This window comes from Scyliorhinus torazame, chromosome 14, assembly GCF_047496885.1.
Source record: "Scyliorhinus torazame isolate Kashiwa2021f chromosome 14, sScyTor2.1, whole genome shotgun sequence".
NCBI classification, from domain to species: domain Eukaryota; kingdom Metazoa; phylum Chordata; class Chondrichthyes; order Carcharhiniformes; family Scyliorhinidae; genus Scyliorhinus; species Scyliorhinus torazame.
The window spans coordinates 205,685,028-205,707,594 of record NC_092720.1 but is presented as its reverse complement, the minus strand read 5'-3'; the positions used below and the strand labels follow the sequence as shown (position 1 = coordinate 205,707,594).

At 48.6% G+C, this 22,567-nt stretch overlaps 1 protein-coding gene across 3 annotated transcripts in view; it reads left to right on the top strand.

The window, feature by feature from the left end:
- LOC140390380 (spliceosome RNA helicase DDX39B) overlaps window positions 1–22,567 on the top strand; it is a 62,483-nt gene that overhangs the window by 24,697 nt on the left and 15,219 nt on the right. For all 3 annotated transcript variants that reach the window (XM_072475494.1, XM_072475493.1, XM_072475495.1), the window contains exons 3-6: window positions 9,915–10,042; window positions 11,002–11,094; window positions 12,050–12,233; window positions 13,640–13,758. In XM_072475494.1, coding sequence (XP_072331595.1) covers window positions 9,915–10,042; window positions 11,002–11,094; window positions 12,050–12,233; window positions 13,640–13,758 — 524 coding nt within the window. The remainder of the gene's footprint in view (window positions 1–9,914; window positions 10,043–11,001; window positions 11,095–12,049; window positions 12,234–13,639; window positions 13,759–22,567) is intronic.

The window sequence follows — 22,567 nt, the reverse complement described above, 5'->3', positions numbered from 1 at the left end:
ACCCTTAGCCTTCCTGACCTGTGTAACCTCTTCCACTTTTTAAAAATTACTTTATCAGAGTTACAAAGCCAGAGCTCAGAGTGTGGACAGGGGCAAACCCCTAATCCAGCTCCTTGCCCGCTCCAAAACACAATTCAAACTGAATCCAATTCATGGTCCCCACAAGAGAGACATGCCAGAGCCAGGCATTACACCTGACCTCACACTCAGGTGACGCAATAGGACTGGGGGAGACCTGCCCCTCTGTCCTGTACGTCATTCAACAAGACCCTGGCAAATATTCTGCCTCAACTGCACTTTGCCACCCGCACCCAATTCTCTCTTGATTCGTGTCCAGAAATCTCTCGGCCCCAATCTTAAATCTACTCGACGACTGAGCAGAGAATTCCAAAGTTTCGCAATCCACTGAAGGAAGAGATTTCTACATGTCTCAGCCCTAACCGTCTGCCCCCTTATCCTGAGATTATGACACCCAGATCTAAGCATTCCAGCCAGGAGCCCCTCAAGTCCTGTAAGAATAACATGCAATTCCATGAAACAACGTCTGACTCTTCCAAACTCCAGCTAACAGAGACCCTTTCAATTCAATTTCCCCCTCATGAGAAACCTTCTCATCACCAGAATCGGTATCGAATCACTGAAGCACAGGAAGGGGCATTCGGCCCATTGAGTCCATGCTGGATCTCTGCAGTTCAGCTGGTCCTTCTCCCCAGCCCTTTCAAAGTAGCTCTGCCTTTTTTTCCCTTCAAGTACATATTCAGTTCCCTTTTTGAGTTGTTTGAATTTGCCTCCACCGTGCACTTAGTGCATTCCAGATCCTGACCACTCACTGTGTTAAAAGCATTTGTCTTCATGTCATCTTTGAGTCCTTTGCCAAATGGCCATGAATCGGTGCCTGCTGGTTTTCGCGTTTACCGCCAATGGGAGCAGTTTCTCCCCATCTCCTTTTGTCTGGACCCCTCGTGATTTAGCACACCACTGTCTAATCTCTTCTCAACCTCCTCTGTTCGAAGACGAGCAGACCCAGCTTCTCCAGTCTCACTGAAGTTGGTTACCCCTGGAACCTAGTTCCTATTCATGCCCTCCAAGTTTTCCAACTTTGGCCCTCTTTGCATCCCCTGCCCCAACCCCACATGATCTACGCCTGCGATCTCTACTACTGTAAGGTCCAGGGCAGCAGACATGTGGGAAAACCACGATCTGCAAATTCCCCTGCAAGTTGCACAGCATCCTGATTTGGAACTTGCTTCCTTCACCATCACTGGATCAAGATCTCGGGACCCCCCCCTCTCTAACAACACTGCGCACATACCTACGCTGCAGACCCTGCTGTGGTTCAAGAAGGCGGCTCATTGCCACCTTCTCAAAGGGTAGTTAGGGGTGGGTAAAAATGCTGGCCTAGCCAGGCGGCTCAGGATCTGCGAGTAAATAAGAAAATGTCACTGGTGGACCCATCTGATGTTTGGTCCCATAGGCTGAAATTTTCTCCACTAAACGTCTTCAACTTTCAGCCTCTCTCCTGCCTATCACGTGCATGCTGAAGACTCACTGCTTTATTCCTGCCTTCAACCCTCCAACCACCATTCCATATCTCAAGTGCTCATTGTTCACACTTCCGTGAAGCACTGTGGAATACTTTCTTACACTGAAGCTGTTGAAAAGTGCGAATTGTGATCAACTTCACGCCCGCACCTATGCCATCTATAACTGGGAAAGTGCACACAATGTAGCGGCTGACAATGTGAAACTGGTCAAGTTCCTGAAAGGGTTCCAAGCTTCGATGTGCATGTGGTTTTGATCTGTTGGCTTAATTGAATTATCCCTACGCATCCGCTTCCCACAAATAAAAATAGAAAGTGCTGGAAAAGAGCCAGCAAGTTCTCAACATATCAGGACATAATTGTTGCTGGCACAGTCTTATTGCCAAACACTTTTGAGTTCTAACAAAGCATGTTACCCCAAAACACAAAGCTGCCCCTTATGTAGAGGGGAGGCAATGGCGTCATAGTGACCTCACTGGGCTAGTAATCCAGGTTCAAATTCCACCACAGCAGCTGGTGGAATTTAAATTCAATTATTAAAAAAATATGGAATTAAATGCTCATCATTAGTTGTCAAAGCAAACCAACTGATTCACTGGTGTCCTTTAGGGAAGGAAATCAACAGTGTGTACCATCTACAAGATGTACTGCAATGATTTGCCAAGCCTCCTTTGACAGCACCTTCCAAACCCTCAGCCTTCATCACAAAGGACTGCACGGGCAGCTCGGTAGCACAAGTGGATAGCACTGAGGCTTCACAGCGCCAGGGTCCCAGGTTCCATTCCCTGCTGGGTCGCTGTCTGTGCGGAGTCTGCACGTTCTCCCCGTGTCTGCGTGGGTTTCCTCCGGATGCTCCGGTTTCCTCCCAGAGTCCAAAGACGTGCAGGTTAGGTGGATTGGCCATGATAAATTGCCCTTAATGACCAAAAAGGTTAGGAGGGGTTATTGGGTTACGGGGATAGGGTGGAAGTGAGGGCTTAAGTGGGTTGGTGCAGACTCGATGGGCCGAATGGTCTCATTCTGCACTGTATGGTCAAAGGACAAGGGCCGCAAATGTAGGCAACTAGAATGTCAGCGTTTATTGCAAAAAGACTGGAATATAAAAGTAGAGAAGTGGTGTTGCAATTATATAGGGTGTTGGTGAGACCACATCTGGAGTATTATAGAACATCGAACAGTACAGCACAGTACAGGCCCTTCGGCCCACAATGTTGTGCCGATCACTTATCCTAATCTAAGATCAACCTAACCTACACTCCTTCAATTTACTGCTGTCCATGTGCCTGTCCAAGAGATGCTTAAATGTCCCTAATGACTCTGACTCCACCACCTCTGCTGGCAGTGCATTCCACACACCCACCACTCTCTGTGTAAAGAACCTACCTCTGACGTCTCCCCAAACATTCCTCCAATCACGTTAAAATTATATCCCCTCGTGACAGCCATTTCAACCCTGGGGAAAAGACTCGGGCTATCCACTCTATCCATGCCTCTCATCACCTTGTCCACCTCTATCAAGCCACCTCTCTTCTTCTCTCCAGTGAGGAAAGCCCTACCTCCCTCAAGCTTTCTTATAAAACATGCCCTCCAGTCCAGGCAGCATCCTGGTAAATCTTCTCTGCACCCTCTCCAAAGCATCCACATCCTTCCTATAATGAGGCGATCAGAACTAAACACAATATTCCAAGTGTGGTCTAACCAGAGTTTTATAAAGCTGCAGCAAACCTCGCGGCTCTTAAACTCAATCCCCCTGTTAATGAAAGCCAACACACCATATGCCTTCTTAACAACCCTATCAACCTGGGTGGCAACTAGGAGGGATCTATGTACGTGGACCCCAAGATCCCTCTGTTCCTCCACACTTCCAAGTATCCTGCCTTTAACCCTGTATTCAGCATTAAACTTCGACCTTCCAAAATGAATCACTTCACATTAATCTAGGTTGAACTCCATCTGCCTCTTCTCAGCCCAGTTCTGCATCCTGTCAATGTCCTGTTGTAACCTGCAACAGCCCTCAGCACTATCTACAACTCCACCAACCTTTGTGTCATCGGCAAACTTCCACTTCCTCATCCAAGTCATTTACAAAAGCCACAAATTTTGTGTCCAGTTTTGGTCTCCTTATCTGAGGAAGGATGTTCAGAGGAAGTTCACCAGATTGATTTCGTATGAGAAGAGATTAATCAGTTTGGGTTTATACTCGCTGGAGTTTAGAAGGATGAGAGGGGATCTGAGCATGGTGTATAAAATACTAAATGGAATTGATAAAGTAAATGCAGACCAAATGTTCTCCCTGGTGGGAAACCTAGAATGAGAAGTCACCGCTATAGGTTGAGAGGCGACAGATTTAGAACTGCGATGAGGACGAACTACTTCTCGCAGAGAGTGGTGAATTTGTGGAACTCGCTGGCCCATCGTGCGGTGGAATCTGAGTCATGAAATGGTTTCAAGAAAGATAGATATATTTTTGATAAAACTGGTTGAAGGGATATGGGCAACAGGTGGGAGGTGGATTTGAGACCAGGAAGAGATCTGCCATGATCGGATTGCATGGTGGAGCAGGCTCAAAGGGCTGAATTGTCTTCTTCTGTTCCTAATTCTTCTGTTCCTATGTATGGGAAAACTACCACCTCCTGCAGGTTCCTCGGCAAGTCACACATCATCCTGACTTCGAAATATATCAGCCTGTTACAGGGTCAAAATCCTGCAACTCCCTCCCTAACTGCACTGTGGTATACCTACACCACATAGATGCAGCTGTTTAAGAAGGAGGCTCACCAGCACCGTCTCTTTTTTTAAAATAAATGTTTTATTAAAGTTTTTCCAATGAGCGTTTTTACATAACAAAAATAGAAATACAGATAGTAATAAAAAAAACAATAAGCATAGCCCAAAGCTTACAATGAAACTACTTACACAACAGAATTTTTTTTTTTAAAACAGAGCAAGGTGGGTTTTGTCTCCATTTATATCAACAGTGCCCCCCCCCCCCCCCCCCCCCCGGGATGCTGCTGCTGCTGACACTTACTGCTCCCCGAGAAAGTCAAGGAAAGGTTGCCACCACCGGGAGAACCCCATCAAGGACCCTCTCAAGGCGAACTTTATTCGCTCCAGGCTGAGGAACCCCGCCATATCGCTAACCCAGGTCTCCACACTCGGGGGTTTTGAGTCCCTCCACATTAACAAAATCCATCTCCGGGCTACCAGGGAGGCAAAGGCCCGTACCTCGGCCTCTTTCGCTTCCTGCCCTCCCGGATCCTCCGACACCCCAAATATCGCTACCGCTGGGCTCGCCTTCACCCGAGCTTCCAAAACCCTAGACATCACCCTTGCAAACCCGTGCCAGAATCCTTTAAGCGCCGGGCATGCCCAAAACATATGGACATGATTCGCCGGAGTCCCCACACACCTCGGGCACCTATCCTCCACCCCAAAAAACCTACTCATTCTTGCCGCCGTTATATGCGCCCGATGCACCACCTTAAACTGGATTAATCTGAGCCTGGCACATGAGGAGGAGGAGTTCACCCTGCCCAGGGCATCGCGGGGTTTTATTCGCCCACACACATCCCGTAACAATCCTATTCACCCGCTTAAAGAAGGACTTGGGGATGAAAATGGGGAGGCACTGAAATACGAAGAGGAACTTGGGGAGAACCGTCATCTTCACAGTCTGCACCCGTCCCGTCAGGGAAAGCGGGAGCATATCCCGCCTTTTAAACTCTCCCACCATCTGCTCCACTAGCCGGGTTAAGTTGAGCCTGTGCAGGGCATCCCAGTTCCTGGCCACTTGTATCCCCAAGTACCGAAAGCGCCTCTCCACTATCCTGAGCGGGAGCTCCCTCAGTCTCTCCTCCTGGCCCCTACCGTGGAACACGAACAGCTCACTCTTCCCCACGTTCAACTTATACCCCAAGAACCTCCGAAGTCCCCCAGGATCCGCATGACCTTCCCCATCCCCTCTAACGGGTCCAAAATATACAACAGCAGGTCATCCGCGTAGAGGGAGACCCGGTGTTCCTCCCCTCCTCGCACCAGCCCCCTCCAATCCCCCGAAGTCCTGAGCGCAATGGCCAACGTCTCAAACGCCAGGGCAAACAGCAACGGGGACAGGGGACACCCCTGTATCGTCCCCTGGTGCAGCCTGAAATATTCCGACCTTAGCCGGTTTGTGGACACACTCGCTACAGGGGCCTGATACAGCAGCTTGACACCCTATAAATCCCTCCCCAAATCCAAACCTGCCTAGCGCCTCCCACAGATGCCCCCACTCCACCCTGTCAAAGGCCTTCTCCGCGTCCATCGCAGCCACCACCTCCACGGGCATCATGATAATATTCAGGAGCCTCCTCACGTTCGCGTTCAGCTGCCTGCCCTTAACAAAACCCGCCTGGTCCTCCCCAATCCCTCCCGGGACACAGTCCTCTATTCTGGTGGCCAGAATTTTTGCCAACAGCTTGGCATCCACGTTCAGGAGGGATATCGGTCTCTAGGACCCACACTTAAGCGGATCCTTCTCCTCCTTCAGGATAAGTGAGATCAATGCCTGCGACATTGTCTGAGGAAGGATCCCTTTCTCCTTTGCCTCATTGAAGGTGCTCATCAGGAGCGGGCTCAGCAGCTCCGAGAACTTCTTATAAAATTTTACGGGGAAGCCGTCCGGGCCCGGGACCTTGCCCGTCTGCATGCCTGCCAGCCCCCTGACTACCTCCTCCAACCCAATCGGGGCCCCCAGGCCCTCCACCCGCTCTGCTTCCACCCTTGGGAACCTCAACCGGTCCGTGAACCGCATCATCCCTTCCCCCTCCCCGGGGAGGTTCTGACTCGTATAACCTCCCGTAGAACTCCCTGAAGACTTCATTAACCCTCTCTGGGCTCAGCACCATGTTGCCTTCCCTATCCCGCACTCCCCCAGCTCCTGCGCAGCTGGTGCGCCAGCATCCTACTCGCATTCTCCCCATACTCATAAACTGCCCCCTTCGCTTTCCTCAGCTGCGCCTCCACCTTCCCCGTGGACAGCAAGTCAAACTCCGCCTGGAATTTCTGGCGCTCGTTCAAAAGCCCCCCCCCTCTGGGGCCTCCGCGTACCTCCTATCTACCCTGAGTATCTCTCGCACCAGTCTCTCCCTCTCCGCTCTCTCCTTCTTCTCTCTATGGGACCTAATGGAGATGAACTCTCCCCTAATGACTGCCTTCAGAGCCTCCCAAACCACTGCCACCGTCACCTCTCCTGTGTCACTCGCTCCCACATAATTCTCAATGCTCCTCCTTATCCGCCCGCACACCTCTTCGTCCGCCAGCAGCCCCACATCCAGTCGTCAGAGAGGGCGCTAACCCCGTTCCGCCCCAGTCGCAGGTCCACCTAATGCAGGGCATGGTCCGAGACCGCAATGGCCGAGTATTCTACCCCCTCCACCCTCGGGATTAACGCCCTACTCAACACAAAGAAGTCTATTCGCGAATAGACTTTATGGAAATGGGAGAAAAAGGAAAACTCCTTCGCCCTTGGTCGCGTAAACCTCCAGGGGTCCACTCCCCCCATCTGGCCCATGAACTCCCACAAGGCCCTGGCCGCCGCCGGCCTCTTTCCCGTTCTGGACTTGGAACGATCCAAGCTCGGATCCAAGACCGTATTAAAGCCCCTCCCATAATCAGATGATTTATCTCCAAGTCCGGGATCCTACCCAACACGCACCTCATAAAGTCCGCATCGTCCCCGTTTGGGGCATATACATTCACTAACACCACCCGGGCCCTCTGCAGCTTGCTACTCACCATTATATACCTGTCCCCCTTGTCCCCGCCTCAAACGCCACTCGTTTACTGACCAAAATGGCTACTCCTCTGGTCTTTGAGTCTAACCCCGAGTGAAACACCTTTCCCACCCATCCTTTCCTCAGCCTCGTCTGGTCCGCGAGCTTTAAGTGCGTCTCTTGCAACATAGCCACATGCGCCTTCAACCCCTTCAAATGCGAGAACACACGGGACCGCTTGACCGGCCCATTCAGGCCCCTCACGTTCCACGTGGTCAGCCTGGTCCGGGGGGGGGGGTTAACCCCCCCCCATTCCGCTGACTAGCCATTTCCCTTTTTCGGCCAACCGCGTGCTCCCGCCTCCCTCCTCCAGCTCTCCCCCCGGTGGTCCCCCCTGACTCTCCGTCCATACCCCTCACCTGGCTTCCCTTCAGTCAGCAAAGCAGCACCCCCCCCCCCCCCCACAGCCCCCCCTGCCAAGCATCCGCTTAGCTCTGGTTTCCCCCCCCCCCCATTCTGCTTCCGTGAGTCAGCTCACCCACGCTGACCCCGGCTGCTCCCGCCTCTATATACCAACCCTTAACTTGTTGCCTCCTTCGGGCCACCCTAACCCCCCTCCCCCGCAGGGTAGAGGGGCAAGCTCCATCTGGGACCTCCCCGTGCACCGGACAGCCCGTCCCGGGTGTTTTCCACCCCCTAGAACTGAACACCTGGAAAATAAAACACCTGGAAATCAAGCAGAACAAACAACAAAACCCCCAACCAAACTAGGGCAGACATGCCCATAAACTTATGCTTTACCCGCCATCCTCCCCTCGGTCCCTCCCCACCCGCACATTTCACCCCCATACAACAGTCCCTTAGTTCAGGTCCAGCTTCTCCTGCCTGATGAATGACCACGCCTCATCTGGGGTAATAAAATAGTGGTGCCTGTCCTGGTATGTTACCCACAGTCTCGCCGGGTGCAGGAGCCCAAACTTCACCCCTTTACCGTGGAGGACCGCCTTCGCCCGGTTAAAACCAGCACGCCTCTTCACCAGCTCAGCTCCCAGGTCCAGGTGAATTCGGATCTCGCCATTCTCCCACTTACTGCTCCGCTCTTTCTTCGCCCACCGCAGGACTCGCTCGTGGTCTGCCAAGCGCTGAAACCGTATCACCATCGCCCTCGGTGGCTCGTTTACCCTCGGCTTTCTGGCGAGAACCCTGTGCGCCCCAACCAGCTCCAAGGGCCGCGGGAAGGCCCCCGCCCCATCAGTGTCCCCAACATTGTGGCCACGTACGTGCTCGCGTCCGCCCCCTCCGCTCCGTCAGGAAGGCCCGGGATTCGCAGATTGTGGCTCCGAGACCTGCACTCAAGGTCATCCAGCCTCTCCTGCCATCTCTAATGGAGCGCCTTGTGCACCTCCACCTTCACCGCCAGGCCCAGGATCTCGTCCTCGTTCTCCGCCACCTTCCTCCTCACCTCCTTGATCTCCTTCTCCTGCGCCTTCTGGGTCACCACAATTCTTTCCATGGAGGCCAGCATCTCCGTTTTCAACTCCATGAAGCAGTTTTTAAGGAGCTCCTGCTGTTCTCTGGCCCACTGGGCCCACACCTCCCGATCTTCTCCGGCCGGAAGTCCACCAGCACCTTCTCAATAGTTCATTAATACACGCCTTGCATTTGAACAGCCTTGCGCCAGCTCACTTCCCACAAAGACTAAATGAATACAAAAGAAAAATATTCATGTAACCACATCCCAAGAAAGAGTCAACTCCTTCAGGTCCAGAAGTGAGGACTGAAAACTGTGGCATTAGTTTGGGGGAAATAATAAATGAAATTTGGCCGTACTTGGAGAACCGTTCATATTCCTTACTGATTTGGAATGCCAGTTCTCGAGTGTGGCACATCACCAGGACAAATCTAGAAATTAACAAACCACTCACGCCTGGCCTACGTGCCTCTAAACCCTCTTAACTCTCCTCTGAAGAAGCCCAGCAAGCCACTCAGTTGTGTGCCAAGCCATTGCAGCAGTTCAAGAAGGCTTGACTGACTCGCTGTGTGTTGCCAGAACCGTCCGCTTTTCCTTTTTTAAAATAAATTTAGAGTACCAATTTAGGGTAGTGGGTGCCTGGAACTCGCTACCGGAGGAGGTGGTGGAAGCAGGGACGATAGTGACATTTAAGGGGCATCTTGACAAATACATGAATAGGATGGGAATAGAGGGATACGGACCCAGGAAGTGTAGAAGATTGTAGTTTAGTCGGGCAGCATGGTCGGCACGGGCTTGGAGGGCCGAAGGGCCTGTTCCTGTGCTGTACATTTCTTTGTTCTTACCCAATTCATTTTTTCCAATTAAGGGGCAATTAAGCGTGGCCAATTCACCTACCCTGCACATCTTTTGGGTTGTGGGGGCGAAACCCACGCAAACACGGGGAGAATATGCAAACTCCACACGGACAGTGACCCAGAGCCAGGATCGAACCTGGGACCTTGGCGCCATGAGGCAGCATTGCTAACCACTGGGCCGCCGTGCTGCCCTCCGTCCGCCTTTTCTTCGGGTTTACTTACTTTCTGATTGTGTATGCTTTTAATTGACGTCCATTTACTCGCACTAATTGTTGCTTCTGTTTCCTCGCAGTGCAACACGAATGCATTCCCCAAGCAATTCTGGGCATGGATGTCCTGTGCCAGGCCAAGTCTGGCATGGGAAAAACGGCGGTGTTTGTCTTGGCTACTCTCCAACAACTTGAACCTGTCACTGGACAAGTGAGTTCCGTGCAGTCGCCATTGTGTGAGCGGTGGGCGGGCGGACAGTCTTTGCTTCTGTTTCCTTTTGTCGTTCAGGCAACAAACTGTAATGGTGTCAAAAAACAGAAAATGCTGCAAATGCGCAGCATGTCTAGTAGCACCCAGGGAGAGAGAATCAGAGTTCATGTTTCAGGTCATTGATCCTCTGTTAGAACTTAGTGCATCTTGTGGATGGTGCTCACTGCAGCCATGTTGAGTAGGATCTTGAGCCTGATCTGAGAATGGGGTCTGTCTCTGCATTACAGACCCTGATCTGAGAGTGGGGTCTGTCTGCATTACAGACCCTGATCTGAGAGTGGGGTCTGTCTCTGCATTACAGACCCTGATCTGAGAGTGGGGTCTGTCTCTGCATTACAGACCCTGACCTGAGAGTGGGGTCTGTCTGCATTACAGACCCTGATCTGAGAGTGGGGTCTGTCTGCATTACAGACCCTGATCTGAGAGTGGGGTCTGTCTGCATTACAGACCCTGATCTGAGAGTGGGGTCTGTCTCTGCATTACAGACCCTGACCTGAGAGTGGGGTCTGTCTCTGCATTACAGACCCTGATCTGAGAGTGGGATCTACCTCTGTGTTACAGATACTGATCTGAGTGTGCGATCTGTCTCTGGTATTGCACTTCTCTCTAAGCAGGAGTCCGCACTCTCACGAGGCTTGCGATCATATCAGACATATTTTTCAAGGTTAATACCTTGGATTCTTCAGTACCTATTTAAGATTTTCCCTGATCCATAGCTATTGTGTTTGATGTGGCCCTGTCTACTCAACACAATTGCCTAGCCAGAGGTATGAATGCAGTTGTTTGTGGCTGTGTCCTCTTCAATGCTGGGATGCCTGCACTGTAATACAGCAAAAGTGCTCTTTGTGCAATGTCTGATGGTTCTCGTTCTATGTTGTTTATTCTTTGTTTCTTTTTAGATTTCAGTCCTGGTGATGTGCCACACTCGAGAACTGGCATTTCAAATCAGCAAGGAATATGAACGGTTCTCCAAGTACATGCCGAGCGTGAAGGTAAGAGATGGAGACCATATTTCATTTAATATTTTCCCTGAAACTAACAGCATCACCTTCTCTCCTCACTTGCTCTGAAGGAGTTGTCTCTTTCTTGGGATGTGGGTGCATGAATCTTGTTCTTTTGTTTTTAATGCCCCTTGAGAAGATGCTGGTGAGTCTCTTTTTGAACAGCTGTAGCTATGTGGTCTATGTACACCTACAGTGTGGTTAGGGAGGGAGTTCCAGTAACAGTGAAAGAACACTGATATATTTCCAAATTAGCAGATGACGTGCGACTTAAAGAGGAACTTGTGATAGGAAACCGGAGCACCCGGAGGATATCCATGCAGACTCCGCACAGACAGTGAACCAAGTCGGAAATCGAATCTGGGACCCTGGTGCTGTGAAGCAACAATGCTAACCACTGTGCTACCGTGCCACCCAATAGTGAGGCCCACATCTCACAAAATCTTTTTCTTTTCAAACCTGTGGTGTATCCAGTAAGATCAGTTATTTTTTTTAAATATAAATTTAGAGTGCCCAATTCATTTTGTCCAATTAAGGGGCAATTTAGCGTGGCCAATCCACCTACCCTGCACATCTTTGGGTTGTGGGGGCAAAACCCACGCAAACACGGGGAGAATGTGCAAACTCCACATGGACAGTGATTGTGGCTGGGATCGAACCTGGGACCTCGGCGCTATCCACTGCGCCACCATGTGGCCCTTGTAGTAAGATCAGTTATTAATGATGATCTTGATTAATTATACCATCATGATTTTTGACTTATGTTGACTTTCAGCTCAGTGAGCAGTGATGCAAACTGGCTCAGTCTGAGACCAATTATTCACTGAGCCTGTAGGGAGGTAAACCGTATAGTGCTCTTTAGCCCTGTTCACTGAAGCAGAGGTAGATGCTGCTGCTGTCCTCACCAGAGATCGTGACTCACCCCGCGTCTTTCTGTCTGCTCTAGGTTGCGGTGTTTTTTGGCGGGCTCTCCGTTAAGAAGGACGAGGAGTTGCTGAAGAAGAATTGCCCACACATTGTGGTGGGCACCCCTGGCAGGATCCTGGCACTGGCTCGCAACAAGTCTCTGAACCTCAAACACATCAAGCACTTCATCCTGGACGAATGCGACAAGATGCTCGAGCAGCTCGGTGAGTGTTCAGTTTTAGGTCTGATAGTAAATTGGGCTTCTCCTAAGCAAATGTATATGCATTTCATTTTGTGCTTGACCGACAGAGAGAGAAAGAAATGCTATGGCAGCTCTGGGAAGGGGTGGGGGTTGGGATGCTACTAAATGCTACTTTAGACTGGCCGGTGCAGTAAAGCTGTCCTATCATCCCCTCGAGATTGGGTAAAAGAGTGGGTTTGACACTGCCCCATCATTATCAGATTAAGATCCAGCTCTGCGAAGCATTCTTCCTCTCTGCTTCGAGTTATCGGTCCCATGTAGAGCTGGATTTGGGGACAGTTTCAATCCAGGGGCACAAGTCCACTGCAGGCAACTATCTCCAGTGAACTTCACTGCACCTGAGTGTGAGGTGGTGCATTTTGGTAGGAGGAATAAGGGGATCACACAATCCTTGGAAATGAACGGTCTAAGTGGGGCAGAAGAGCAGAGATTGGGAGTTACAAATACAAAGATCACTCAAAGTAGTGTCACGGGTTGATAAGCCCATTCTTTAAAAAAACACTAGGGTTCCGATCAAGAGGGATCGAATTGAACAGCAGAGAAGCTATATTAAACTTGTACGTAACCTTGGGCAGAGCTAGCTTGGAATACCGTGAATGCGTTCGGTCTTCATTTTATAAGGATGTGAGAGCCCAAAAATAAGTGCATTAGAATGATACCAGAACCAAGGGGGCATCGGGAAAAACTCAACAGGTTGAGTCTTTTTATGCCTAAAATGGTGACTGAGGGGGTGAGATGTCTTTAAGATTACCAAAGGGTTTGATGGGGTGGGCACGAAGAAAATCTTTCCACTTGCAGGTGTACAGAGCTAGGAGACGTGAAAAAAAGTAAGAGTAAAATGCTGGGAATCTGAATTAAAACCAGGAAGTGCTGGAAAAATGCAGCTGTGGCAGCATCCGAGAGAAACGGAGTCAGGTTACCAGTCTGTGTGACCCGTCGGAACTGAAAATTCAAGACGGTCGCAGTCGAATCTGACAGGGAGTTCAGGCGAAAAGGCTTGAATCAGAGAGTGATGAGAGCGTGGAACTGCCGTTAGAAATAGTTGAGACATAGAATAACATGCATTTCAGGGGAAACTAGATAGGCACATGAAGAGGGAAAGGAATGGGAAGATATGGCTATGGGGTAAAGTAGGCTCATGTTCACCATAAACAGCAGCGTGAACCTGTTGGGCTGAATCGCCTGTTTCTGTGTTGTAAATACTGTTTAAGGCAATGTGAATGAGCGTGTCTCTCTCCGAGATCACTCGGTGGCTGACTGGTCTAAGTGATGAAGATTATCGTACTGAAGGCTGCGAATATGAATTTACAATGCGACTCATAATCTTTCTCTACCTTTCCCTCCAACCCAACCCTCACTCTCTTTCAGACATGCGTCGAGATGTCCAGGAGATCTTTCGCATGACCCCTCATGAGAAGCAGGTCATGATGTTCAGTGCCACACTAAGCAAGGAGATCCGCCCCGTCTGCCGCAAGTTCATGCAAGATGTAATTACCCTTCTAGCTTCTTTTTGGCCCTAACTGCCTCCACATTGAGCCGGCCATATCCCAGTGCCCGCACGAGATCTAGTTATTAGCCCCCGCCCTGTCATGGGGTGACGAATGTAAAGACAGAAGAAAACATGCGGTCACCCTTCAACACAGTTCGTTTTAGAGTCAGGTTAAGGGCAGTGAATATTTTCCCTTTGCACCAACTCGCCCAGAGTGAGGATCAGAAAGGAACAGAGATATGCGGAAGACATTACGGGAAGACTATCTCGGATGAACACTTGGGTCACGAGGTGTAGGTAGATGCGGATTCCCTTCCACCCACCTCAAGTGGTAGCTGAATCATAACTGGCCAAATAGTGGAGAATATAGTGTGAGACGGCAATAACTCAACACATGGGCAGAGATTATTCCGTTCAGCAACACCAACACCGCCCATCTCCTTTTGTTCTTTGCAAGCAACAAAGTGCAGTTTCCCCGTAGCAAGTCTGAAGGAATACCAGATGTTTGCCAGTTCCTGACTTTTCACATTAGGCTTACCTAAAAGAGCAGGAGAAGGTTGCAGTTTTTGCACACTTAAATGGGCAAAGCTTTCTTTCAAAAAAGAAAAGAAACAAAGCAGATTGCTAGCTGCTAGGACAAAGTGTGGGGGTGGGGAAGGAGAAGAAGTTAGTGTCTTAACTCTTTCCCCCCCCTATACATTTATACACACAAACATACATACATACCCCCAGCAGTTAACAATTGCTGGGGGCAAACCACAGTCCATGATTGCACCCGGAAGACCTATCGAGATGCACCACACCCCTGTTTCCCCCACCTCCATCCCTCCTTACCAACACCCCCACCCCTCTCCCAAACCCCTCTCTTCCCAATGCAGCAGAACATCCCGGCCAGTGCGACGGGCGAGAGTGATGTGGATGGCCATGTGCGGACCCCACGCGAAGATTTCTGGTGAGGATTGGAGTCCGGAGCCCGACAGACCCCGGAACGGAGGAGGAAGACGACGCAGTCGGCCAGCAGTGGGGGAGGGGGAGGCACTCTATCCTTTTTGTGTGGCTGCACATCTTGATCTTTAGATGGTTGAAGGTTCAGGGGTTAAAACCAGCTGCCTTGAGAATAGTGCAGGGGGATAGAATGCTTGTTATTTTCTGGCTAAGCAATGTATTGGTGAAAGAGCATAGAATAGGAAAAATCAAGCTAAAGGTTTTTCTGTCTTGAGATAAGTGGCAAGATTTAGGAGGGTGTTGCTATGAAGAGACAGTATCCTTGTTGTTGGCCTACCCTTTAGATTCAGAAATCTTAACTGCGCATTGAGGTAATGAAAATTGGGGAGTGATTGCAGGAATTTATCAGACTTTTAAGGAACAGGATGAAGGGCCATTTAGGCTCAATAAGCCTGTCCTATTTTCCTGGATGAAATGCACGTTACATTTCAGACCCTCTAGAAAACACATTCAGATCTCTCAAGCCTATTTGAACTGTTTCCAACCTATCCTATACCATCACCAGCTTATCCCTCTTGGCAATAAAGTACTTCCGAGCTCCCTTTACTCTCCTCATTTTAAAATTGACTTCCATGGCAGTTGAGTCCCTTCACCAGAACGAAGGGTTCTTGAAATCTTCCTCAAAATCTAGGCTGACCCTCCAACTCAATACTGAAAGTGTAAGTGTAAAGTCGCTATAGCCCCAGATGACCATAGGCTGCTTTCCCCTTTGAGGGGGAGAGAGCTGACTGGTGGTGATTTAACCTGAGGACCACCACACCTCAGGTGAGGGGCAAGGTTGAGAAGACAGGGCCTTCATGAATTACCTCAACCAGTACAGGAATTGAACCCACGCTGCTGGCCTCGCTCTGCATCACGAACCAGCTGTCTAGCCAGCTGAGCTAAACCGTGGTGCCCCATACTGAAGGAGTGTTGCACTGTCAAGAGGTGCTGCCTTTCAGATGAGGCATTAAACAAAGGCACCCACCCCCTCAGGTGGATATAAAAGATTCAATGCTATTATTTTTAAGAAGGGGATGAGAGCTCCTCCCTGGTGAATGTTTATCCCTCAACCCCCAACACTAAAATTATCTCATCATCGCCACGTTGCTATTTGGAGCTTGCTGTGTGCAAATTGGCTGCCAGATTACCTGTTCACAGCAGTGGCTACACTTTTTTTTAATGTTCTTAATTGGCTCTAAAATGTATTGGACCTTTCCTCAACCTCCGGTATACCAAATCATATTTGATCTCTTTCTTGTGTCATTGGAAGGTGGCAACTATTACTTAGTGACTGTGGCTAAGTATGGTAACATCTATGTGATGTCCACTGGAGTAGGGGACCCCAGTCCACTCGAAAGGATAGTGCTTCTGACCACGCAGAACACCCTCAGCCTAATACTGTAGCGACAGCTGCGATTTTGTTCTCAAATCTCCCAACTACCGGCTTGAAGCCATAATCCTCTGAATCAGAGGCAAGCCTGATGTCAGTTTGCCCGCTGGGCCCTTGCGGGGAAAGTGCTGATTAAATTTGTACATCCTTCGACGGGAACCCTCTGCAAATTCCGGATTGGCTGACCACAAGGAAGCTGTCTCTTTTTAAATCTCTGCTTTGCATCACCGTGGCATTGTGGACAAGCGTATTGGCAGCATAATAAGGGCATGAAATTTCAAGCTTGCACACTATACAATCTCCTCTTGGCTAGGTTCCCCTTTCCCCAGATGCAGAGCCAGCCGATGCCAGTCATTGGCCGACAATAATAGTGATTGGTTTTCATGCGACGTTGACTGACCGTGGTTGTAAATACTCCTGTGGATATACATATGTATATACACACGAGGAATGTAAGCAAAAGATGCTGCAAACATACTCTGCTGATCTGGCAGCCCCTGTGGAGAGAAACAGAGTCAAGGTTTCAGGCCGATGGCTTTTCACCTTGAGTTGATGGGAGGATTGGCAGCAAATCATGAACCTCATCACCAGAAAAGAGGAACTTATTATTGTGTCCCACCCAAATTGAGCTGCTCTGTTAAATGCCAGTCCGAAACTCAACATAGTTCATAGAACTTACAGTGCAGAAGGAGGCCCTGAAAAAAAAGTTTTGTTTTTTTCATTTTACATTTCTAGAAAAGAACACGTTTTTTCACTCTCATCTCGTGTTATTAAACACCCCTGTTCTCTCAGCTTAAATTCACCAAGTGAGTTTAAATATTTATATGTATTTTTTGCAGTTACCTCATCCCTTTTGTCCTGAAGGCGTTGACTGCTTGGCAATAGCTAAGCAGGTGCCGACTTCCTTCATTTTTTGTTTGGCAAAAGTATGAACCAGGGCAAAGTAAATGGTGGGACAGGCTCAAAGGGCTGAATGGCCTCCTCCTATAGAACATACAGTGCAGAAGGAGGCCATCCGGCCCATCAAATCTGCACCGACTCACTTAAGCCCTCACTTCCACCCTATCCAATAACCCCTCCTAGCCTTTTTGGTCACTAAGGGCAATTTATCATGGCCAATCCCCCTAACCTGCACGTCTTTGGACTGTGGGAGGAAACCGGAGCACCCAGAGGAAACCCACGCAGACACAGGGAGAAAGTGCAAACTCCGCACAGACAGTGACCAAGATTCCCCAGCGGGGAATCGAGCCTGGGACCCTGGCGCTGTGAAGCCACAGCGCTATCCACTTGTGCTACCGTGTTGCCCATGTTCAACCAGTACACTTAAAATGCCAAATTTAGAGTTGACCTCAGCAAATTCCTTTGTGAGGAATTTATAGTCTGAATTCTGTGTCATTAACAGAAGGATAAGAGATGGGAACTACTCAGTCAGATTTTGGGAAGGATCAGGGTAAACAGGAATCTGGTCCACCTGGAAATGATGAGGGGGGAAGCAGTTTCCTTTTGTCCTGGGTGAGGCCCTGATAGAATCTACCTTTTTAGTAAAGAATCTACCTTTTAATATATAATAAATTAAAGGAATAAATGGCCCAAGATTTTAAATGGCTTCTTGTAAAATACCAGACAGTGAGAGATGCAGTTTCCCATGCGAATAATCAAGATAATGAACCTCCTAGACAAACCAAGGTTACAGTTTCTGGGCTGTTATCCATTCCCAGTCCTGATGATGTGCCAACATGGGATTGTATGGTGTTTAGATGCAATCAGGTGTCAAAAATATGGAGAAAGAGGCGATGAAAGGATATTCCTGCTGCTGTTTTATATGATGGATGTTTGTATGTCCTTTAAACCTTGGTACGAAAGAATTGCGTCTTCGAAGAGAAGTGGTTTGCGGTTAAGAAGGGTCCGTTTAATGATTTAAGCTGGCTTCTCACCTGTGCCCCAGTTCACAGTTCAGTTCCAAGGATTCCAAAGCAGGCCAAAGTAGACGTAAACCCAAATTGGGGTTTCAGTTCCAATTCTCATGCTTAGCAGCCTCCCATCTTCCATCCTTCATAATCTCGAACTCATCCAAGGCACTGCTGCCCTTCTAACATGCTCCAAGACCTTTTTCCTCCCCTATCATCCCTGTGCTTTATAATCTACTGTGGCTCCTGATTCTATAGCACTTGTATTTTAAATTTCTCATCATTGATTTCAAAGCCCCTCCATGGCCTCACCCCTTCCTGTCTTTGAAATTCTCTCCAGTCCTCTAATTCTCCGAAATGTCAGCGCTGCTCTAGGAGTCGGACATTCGGCCCCTCAAGCGTGCTCAGCCATTTAATAAGATATGACTGATCTGATGCTAACCTAAAATCTGCATCCCGTCTACCCCCGATAATCTGTCCCCTGCTTTGCGTACCAAGAAACTACCTTAAAAATATTCAAAGACTGCTTCTGTCACCTTTTCAGGAAAGTAGTAGCCACAATAGACTGTTTGGTTTTCCTCACTAAAAATTGTTTTCTTTACTACATTGCCTCCCAAGTGGGGGTGAAATCCCTCTTGTCAATAGTTTATCAAATTGCATTTCCTACAGGACTCATCCCACCTTGTCTGTCACTGCTGAATCCTTTGGACTGGTCTGTTGATCTAACAGTCTTGTATTAATGTTAAGGTTTACTGGGTTTAAAAAAAGTTACATTTTGAATTGAACAATATTGATTGTACAGCAATGAAACAGGCCATTTGGTCCAGCTGGTGTTTGCTGGCATTGGTGCTTTGCACGAGTCTCATCCCCAAGTTTATTTACATCGGCGTTATCTCAATCCTTTCTCCCTCATGTTCTTAGCTAGCTTCTATTTAAATGCCTTTGTTTGACCTCAATCATTAAGTAACATCTTAGTGGTAGGCAACTTTGCGAGCATTCATGTGGCGCAACACTTAAACGCCTGTGTCATGTTGCAAGGAGAGTTGTATTGGTGTCTAACCCCCTTCTCCCCCCCCCCCCCCCCCCTTCCCCAAGCCCAAGCTTATGGCGCAAGATTAAGACCACCAATGTAACCGTACTCGCTCAAAGCTGCTCCCACATTTGCAAATTAAGACAGGCTGCTGTACAGACTGTCACAGAGTGGCGAGCTCTGAATGTCGGTTTAAATGGGAAATTCTCACACTGGCATGAAAATCTGAATTTTTTCTTCCGTCACTGCCTCCTACACCGCCCCCGTAAATCCTGCCGCCTTCGCTTGCTTACCCAAATTATGCTAATGCCCAACTCTTTGCGCCTTTGCTAGCCCCATTCTCCCTATTTTCTGCTCCCCATTTTCTCCCCTTGTTTATCAATGTTCTCTGCACTTCCAGTTGAGAAGAAACCTGGCACACACACACACACACACACACACACACACACACTGCAGAAATGAACGGAAGGATTCACTGACGGATAGATGAAAGCTGTAAGGAGGGTTGTGCAGAGCATAACTATCAGTACACATCTAGCTGGGCCGAATGGCCTGTGTTTGTGCTGTAAATTCTATGTAAAACTGTCGAACTTGCCCAGCCCCTTAAAAGGGTTTATTAATTTGCGAATTACTATTTCCGAGCTGAAAACATTGTGTTCATTTTCTAGGTTAAGTCCCTGTTTAAATCGTGAGGCTGAAGCTGTCTTATTTTCTGAGCTCTTTAATCTCCTTAACTGTTTGGGCAGTTTTCAGACATTGGACCAGACCTCCGTCTCGAACTGTTTATTGGTGCCACCCCTATTCAGATGGGATGCCCCTGGGTATTTCATAGAATGATAGAGCTCAAGAGAAGGCCTTTCGGCCCACAGTGCCTGTGTCAGCTCTTTGTAAAAACTACCCCTTTAGTCTCACTCCCCTGCTCTCTTCTCTTCCCCCCCCCCCCCCCCCCCTGATCTGCAAACCCCCTTAGATCTGCAATTTTCTTTTTTTTTTCTGAGTATATATTCAGTTTCTGTTTGAAAAGTTATTGTTGAATCTGCTTCCCCAGGCAGTGAATTGCAAATCATGACCACTCATTGCATTGAAATGTTCTCCTCATCTTTCCATTGGCTCTTTTGCCAATGACCTTAATTGAATGTCTTCTAGTTACTGGCCCTCCTGCCAGTGAAAACAGCTGTTCCTTATTGACTCCCCATAAAACTCAATTTGGAAACATAGAGCGATTTTTCAGAGCAGGAGGGGTGGCACACGCACAGTGGTTAGCACTGCTGCCTCATAGCACTAGGGACCCGGGTTCAATTCCGGACTTGGATGACTGGAGTTTGGACATTCTCCCCATGTCTGCATGGGTTTCCTCCCGCAGTCCAGACATCTGCAGGTTAGGTGGATTGGCCATGCTAACATTGCCCCTTAGTATCCAAGGATGTGCAGGGTAGGTGGGGTTACCAGGGTAGGGCAGGAGAATGGGCCTAGGCAGGGTGCTCTTTCAAAGGGTTGGTGCAGACTTGATGGGCTAAATGGCCTCCTCCAGCACTAGGGATTCTATTCTATGGATTATTCGGCCCAGTATTCCTCTGCTTGCCAAAATAAAGCCTCCCAGCCTTTCTCAGCTCAACACCTCATGTATTTGAATATCTCAACTAAATCTCTTACTTCTCTGCTCTCAAGAAAGCAATCCCTGCTTCTCCACTTGTTCCAAATAATTGAAGTCCCTCATCCCTTGTACCACTCTAGCAAGTTTCATTTGCGTCCTCTAAGGCCAAACATCCTTTCTGAAGTGCTGTGTCCAGAATTGAACACACTACTCTAGCTGAGGCCAAGCAGGATTTCATTAAGTTTCAGTATAGCTTCCTTGCTTGCCTTTGTACTCTGTACCTCTATTAATAAAGCTAAGGATCCTCTATGATTGTTTGAAGGCATTTTCTAGTTTGGGGGAGGGGAGTTATACACCCCGATCAAGCATGGTGCTCAGAATTGCAAACTTTAGTCCAGTTGAGGCCTAGCCAGTAATTTTATTAATTCTCCCAACAAAATCAAAAGCTGAAGAATTTGTATTTCCAAACCAACTAAATTTCCCCCTCCTCTCTGACGCTGTATCGGGTTGGGAGGCTGCTGATACACTGCCTAACCAGCAAACCACTGAGACCAGACTGGCACTGAAGTACATACTGTCATTAGCTGCCAATCGTGGGAAGACTGTTCAGTTGAGTTTCCCTTCACCGCCCTGTCTTCCGACGCTGAAGGCTCTGATTCTTGGTGAGGTATTGTAGCACACGTGACCAATCTTAATAGGCAAAGTGCAAGCAAGTATGACAAGGTTATTTGGGCTCCCAACTGTTTGAAGGGTCATGTCTTTACTTAACCTCTACCCATGGTGGTCAGTGGAAAGGGAAAAAATTGCTTGCAGTGAAAGCGAGAATATTTGTTTTAACAGGTTAAAATACTTTAGTCAGAGAGGTTTTCGTGTGCATGAATGGCGGAATGTCAGCATGCAGATACAGTAAAGGAAAGGCGGATTGTTTATTAGCCTTTATTTTCAAAGATTGTAGTACAGGAGAAAGGAAATCTTCCTGCAGTTATACAGAGCTTTAGTGAACTGGAGAACTCTGTATAGATTTGGGCTTCCTTTGGTCTCCGAAGGAAGATTTCATTTTTCTTTTAAAAAAAATAAAAAAATTTAGAGTACCCAATTCATTTTGTTTTCCAATTAAGGGACAATTTAGCGTGGCCAATCCACCTACCCTGCACATCTTTGGGTTGTGGGGGCGAAACCCACGCAAACACGGGGAGAATGTGCAAACTCCACACGGACAGTGACCCAGAGCCGGGATCGAACCTTGGACCTCGGCGCCGTGAGGCATCAGGGCTAACCCACTGCGCCACCGTGCTGGCCCCATTTAGTTTTTCTTAAGGGATGCAGCAAAGTTTCCATAGACTGCTTCCAAGGATGAGGAGGGGGCTGACCTATGAAGAGAATGGGCTTGCACTCTCCAGAGTTTGGAGGTATAAGGGGGGATCTCATTGAAACGTGTAAATTTTGCAAAGGAATTGACAGGATGTGATACTGAGAGGATGTTTCCCGTGGCTGGAGAGTCACAGTCTCAGGACAAGGGTTCGGCCATTTTGGATTGAATTTCCTTCCTCCAGAGTTGCGATGCTCTGCTGTTGACGATTTAACGCTGAGAACGCTCGATCTTTGGACAGTGAGAGAAATGAGGGCTATGGGGAATAGGTAGCGAGATGAAGTTGAGGTAAAAGAATGGCGGAGCAGGCTCAAGGAGCCATACAACCAGCTCCTGCACTGACTCGAGGGGCCGAACTGACTGCTCCTGCACTTAGCCCTTATGTTCTAACCCAGAAGCACTGGGAGTTAATTGTAGCAAACTAACCCCCCCACCCCACCAAAACATCTGAAACAGCTCAGACCAGGAACAAATATCCTTGCTCTGCATGATCCAGCTACACATGCTGAAGTTGACGAAGAAAAGATTAC